Here is a 5,662-nt window from a genome sequence, read left to right on the forward strand (position 1 = left end):
GTATTTACACAATTATGGCATAATTATACGCTTGAAAAAACACAATTTTATTTTTCAAAAAGGAATTTTTTAAAACATTATTTGTTTTAAATGCAACCCCAGCCCTAAGACGCCCTTCTGAAAATTTGAATTGGACCTCGTCTGCATTATATTTTGATCCGTCTCTTTTGTTGGAACGCCGTTTCCTTATGAAGTGGAAATAAAATAGTATAGTATACAGTACATCCATTTAATAATATACTCTTATTGAAATAAACCGGAATATTTTCGGCTGACAATTCGTATATCGACAGCGGTATATCACCAAATATGAAGGGCATAAAAATCGGATGATCGAATATAGCTAGGGTCAAAATTTGGGCGGATCGTATGTAGGTATTTTTGAGGAATATGGTCTATTTTGTATGACGTGACGTCACGAGTCCATTGTGATGCGATGAAAATACGAATCGCGATGCCCGGGTTGAAATTTCACGGGGGTCTACGCCTGTGATATATACCCAAACTGCCGGGTATATGTGTATTATACGGATCTGTTGACTCGCGTGACCTCTTTTTACACTACACAACCCTCATTTTGCAACGAAATTGTCGATATCGTATATGGCAATTGAGTTTACCTCCTGGGTTCCCAATCTCGCATGATTCAGGTCAACTCACGAATGTATAATTCATCGGAATTTGATCGACCCTAGAGAGCTACTTCATACAACCAGAAATCCATCATGCGCGCGACAGTAATATGCGGCTTTAGAGTCTGAAATGAACGACCTCAATAGCTCTAATACAAGATAATTAATCGCGATACCCATACCATCAAAATTGATTTCAGCCACACTTACCCCATTTTTCACATTCGGCTTTGAATTTCGGTCGTTAGACACATTACGAAACTATTCAGATCGGAAAAAGAGATCCTTCAACAACTATATATGCCTCGGTCATAAAATTAAATTCACAGAGATGATCCGATATATCGTAGATGGTAGTTTCTTTTATCGACTGTGCAACAGTTAACTTGCTCGTCTGTTGGTTATTGGACTGACGTATACCAATGAAAATTAGCAGGGAAACGGTTTTGTCACCCCGACTGTAGCATATCGTTGTCTGTATACGGGAAGTATACTATTCATCATCAAAAACGGTTTCGAAGTATGGTTAGGTTTGGGCGTGCCACATCCGTTACACATTCAAAGTTCCCAATGACATAATCATGGATTCTTTTTCTTATCAATCATGCATGCTTTGGTGAAGAATTAACACACAATTTAGATTCGCGAATCAAGAAGTTGCGCCATTCTACCACAAATTTCCAGTTGAAATGTCTTGAAACCTAATGTTTATGTATCGCAAACCCGTCACTAAATACATACTGTAAAAGTAAAGTTGACATGCCTCTAAAACTGTTGTGGCTTCTAAAATAATTCATCAAATATATCTCTTCTAGGGTTACAATATAGGCCTATAGTATTCACAGAGGTTTGACCACCTCTGAGTATTCATCGTGATACAGCATCATCTAATTGGTTGGCATGGCTGCATTAGCGGTTACGGTAAAGCACAGGAGAAATGGTCTAGCTAGACCCCCGTCTTAAGTAAACAAAGTATCTAAAATATTCAGTGATCAATAATCATCTTCGGCTGTTCCTGACTATATTACGTCTCGCAGGTGTAGTGTATGGGTGTCGTATCTCAACAAATCAATGAAGATTTCCTAATACGATAAACTCATGTCACTATGGTTGTTGGCGTCAATTCATTGCGTAATCATATATTTTGTCCTATGCTTGTGTTACCGTGCAAAAATAATATTCGATGTTCTTTCAATTCTCTACTAGATTCTGACGATTACCCCTGAGAGTTTCAGTCGAAAATATTCGGTTTTATTTCAATGTGAATGTATTATTCAATTGTATATTGAAGCTCTGTACCTCCAAGAAGCTCTTCAAAAATATAATTATTATTCATGTTACAAAACATTCCGAAAGATCTGTCTTGGCAACCGAATTGTCGACAGAATGTGCCATCTTTCGATTCATGAAGTTTTAAATACTTGTACGTGTGCTGAATGAATCCTATATATATATATAAGTAACAGAGAAATTCTGCATGTGATAGAAAGTAAATATAACATAGTTAAAATCATATATTTACATTTAGCTTCAAACCCAACAGCTAATGAAAAGATGTTAGATGCTTGCGTTGCGTAGCATATACAATACATCATATTCGTTGACAAGCGACAAATTAAAATCGGATGGTCAGGATGTTTTAAATATGTCTAAACGTGGTTCTTTACATCCTTGGTTTTGATATACATTTTGTCCATTGTTTGAGAGTAACTTATCTTCCAGTATCTAGAATAGCTTGTCTTCGTCAAATTTCCACAGGAAACTTTTTATAAACCTCGGAATCCATTGAATAATTCGAAAAATAATCAATGTACCGTCTGTTGCAATTACACAGTAGTATGTATTTGCGATAGTATTCGTATACAAAATTCGATTTTACCGTTGATCGCGAACCGCGAACCGCAGAGACCAGTAGCCATAGACGAGAAATGTCTGAAGAAAAAAAAATACAAAATATCTAGGGGATATTTTTTCGTTTCTGAATGATAAGAGAAAATACAAGAATCGTTCGGGAAAAAATATGCACGAATTTCGCATAAATTCAGCTTCGCTTGGTTTGGTGAGTTACAACCAGCAGGCTGTCTCGTGCTGGAACGATTTCAAGCATTTGTATATATATATGTTCATATACGTATGAAATATATATGCGCTTCACATTTAATGGTAGTGATTTATCCAGTATAGAATAGTTCACGAATTTTATATAGTCTCTCCGTTCTGTTTTCAAACGATATGTTCATTACGATTTAGAAACTCGAAAATTCTTACATTATTCATTCACAATATAAACACCATGATGGGCAATATTATCAACGCTATCATCTTGATGGGAATGCTACTGTGTTGCGCTACGTCATCGCCAGTTCCCCGAAAAACGAACGATCTGACATTCACCACAGGAAATGAAGATATTCTTTCACGGTAAGCTTTGTCAACTCTACGCGCTGAATTATTCAACTAATAAAACTTATTTTTATTATCTATAGCGACCGGAGGTCACCGAACGCCGATATCGGATTCACCCACGCGCGGATGCGAGGGAGACAAGAACTGCTTCGTCGTCTTCTCTTGGCAGCGTTGCTTGAAAGAGTGAAGGGAAAGAGATCTGGTCATCAATATGGCAGCGACATCGACTACCAACGGATTGCCGGTAAGTGTTAAACACATAGGCTATACATTATATATATATATATTGATACAGGCAGCATATACTTGGACAATTAGATAATTCCTGTTGTCTCATAAGACAATAATTAATGTGCCGTTAATCTAATTCTAATTTAATGGCTGAAATGTTTCTATTATCTAATTTTAATTTTGTTCTAATTTCTGGGTTATCTTGAAATGATACAGAAGAACTATAGTGCGAAACAAGCGAAGCTTTGTGTACAGACATTTGCCGTTCTTGTGCTTATGATGAGAATCAAACTATGATTTGATGTTAACTTCACTTGTTTTTTGTTTGTAATACGGACTTAATTTCAATCACCTTGTTTTTTTTCGAATTCACTAATTCTAGCCATATCCTGATTTAGAAAAATATGTGTAGCTATAATTCCAACTCTAATCAAATTTTATTCGTTCAGGTATCATATTGAGAAACGAGCGCTCGAAACGACCTTGGTACGTGTCTGACATGAAAAGAGACGTTATGCCCGAGAACGGTGAGTTATCATAACATTTAGCTGAAGCATTTCCATTCTTATGTTCTTATGATTTTGCAGAAAATCGTTTGCAAACGCAATTTGGAGTGGACTTAACATTCAGAAGTCCGGCTGAACTCACAGAGTCGGATGCTTTCGTTGAAGGATTACCTTTTTCCTCGTTGCTAAGTGCGAAGCAATCATCGTTTGGGGAACAGGTGGAAGATCAAGGGCCTGTAGATGAGAGCATAGATCTCAGGCAATTCCTCGCCGCATAAGTTGTTCTCGCAGACTTTTTTCATAAAACCCCAATTCAGACGATTCTATATATTCCTATTTATGACTGTAATGTACTGAATTTTTGTTACGTTTCTTGCTCACTGTGTTTTAAAATTTTCTTGTTCTATCTAAGAAAAACTGTTTTCGCCGGTTATTTTCTACTATTTTGTGTTAGCTGTTTTGTGACGCATAGGCCTATATATTTTATTTGTCTGTCTTTGTATTTATGATGTCACCATATAATATACGAATTATTGCAAGATTCGTATGTTTGTAGATGCTGAGGCCAGATATATGTAGCCTATAGCTTACATATTTACACGACCAGGCGATGACGTCAAAACAAATCAAAAATTTAAGTGGGCAGCCGTCTTTTGGCCCCTGGCATAGAACTGTCGATTTATTGTCTTCTGGCTGCATAGTAACCAGCGGTCGCACGGTTACTGAGTCCATAATGTCTTGCCGGCGTTTGTTAAGTAACGGTCATCATCTCGCTATTAGCAAAAATGATATTGGCTATTATTAATTATAAAGGTGTGACTTTTGCTCGTGACTTTTACTACATCCTATTGCTGCATAATACGCAATGAATGCCGTTAAGAACACGTTAAAGGGATTCGCACCTGTTTTGGCACTTGATCAGATGATATCAAGCATCGCAGATGAGCCTATACGTTTGGAATAAGGTTAAAATATTAATGAGTACATGTTTTCTATGAGTATAGCCCGCCAATGATTAGAATATAAGCTTCAAATAACGCCGTGTAGTGCAGCTATAATGCTGGGAGCACTAATCATGCAATCTTTATTAAATTAAGCTTCCGTGAATAACTACTCAAGTGGGAATGTTTCAGATTTTATCAGCTAAAACGTTGTCAAACGTTTAGGATTTCTTTTGCTAGATCGTTGACAACTGGGCATCATTATCATTATATTAATATATTTTTTATTAAATCAATACACCACACGATTGCGATATAATGAAAAGATAGGCGGGTGCCGCAACGACTTGGAGTAGGCTATTCCGTTAATCAGACACCCATATTGGCCTATATAGCATGTATACGAGACATGCACATTGCACACCGGATACAAGAAAGGATAACATAAAAGTAAGCAACAGAAATGAAAGCTGCATGTGTCGGTAGGCGAGGTCGATATGTCAGATTGTCGTCCGGTAATCTTGAGGGCCCTAGCCCTATAGTTGCCGTAGATGCCTATATACTTCATGTTATGTCTTGAAGACATCATTCTGCAGACATCATTTACTGCGGTCTCAATATATTTAAATTCCAGCTCGCAATTTCCTTGAGCCTGTAGCATATCAGGTTGTTAAGTTTCCAGAATGTTCTTTCATGTTTTGATATTGTGCAGCAAGGCAGTTACGATAAATCATATAAGCTACATTTTTCTTCAAGTTTGATTCAAGAAGTGAAATATTTTACAGCATATATAGAGAGCAAAAATTTTCCACTTTTCGTATTTCAGATTGCTTTCAATACGTCATCATGGAGGAGTTCAAATTAAAATTAGGTATTTCCAAATCCAAACCGCTTACCCGCATTTGCTATAGGCTACATTCGCTACATGATCTCGATCTTACATTTT

General features: G+C 36.8%; 1 protein-coding gene across 1 annotated transcript; it reads left to right on the top strand.

The window, feature by feature from the left end:
• Positions 1 to 2,843: 2,843 nt before the first annotated feature.
• On the top strand, positions 2,844 to 4,316 carry LOC145447279 (uncharacterized). The gene is made up of 4 exons (XM_080325697.1): positions 2,844 to 3,053; positions 3,119 to 3,282; positions 3,719 to 3,796; positions 3,857 to 4,316. The coding sequence occupies exons 1-4, from the start codon at positions 2,926 to 2,928 to the stop codon at positions 4,051 to 4,053; spliced, it is 567 nt and encodes a 188-aa protein (XP_080181823.1). The 5' UTR covers positions 2,844 to 2,925; the 3' UTR covers positions 4,054 to 4,316.
• The last annotated feature ends 1,346 nt before the right edge of the window (positions 4,317 to 5,662 follow it).

The sequence above is a fragment of the Botryllus schlosseri genome, chromosome 9, assembly GCF_051294905.1.
Source record: "Botryllus schlosseri isolate E-star chromosome 9, Bs_hap1, whole genome shotgun sequence".
Lineage (NCBI taxonomy): Eukaryota > Metazoa > Chordata > Ascidiacea > Stolidobranchia > Styelidae > Botryllus > Botryllus schlosseri.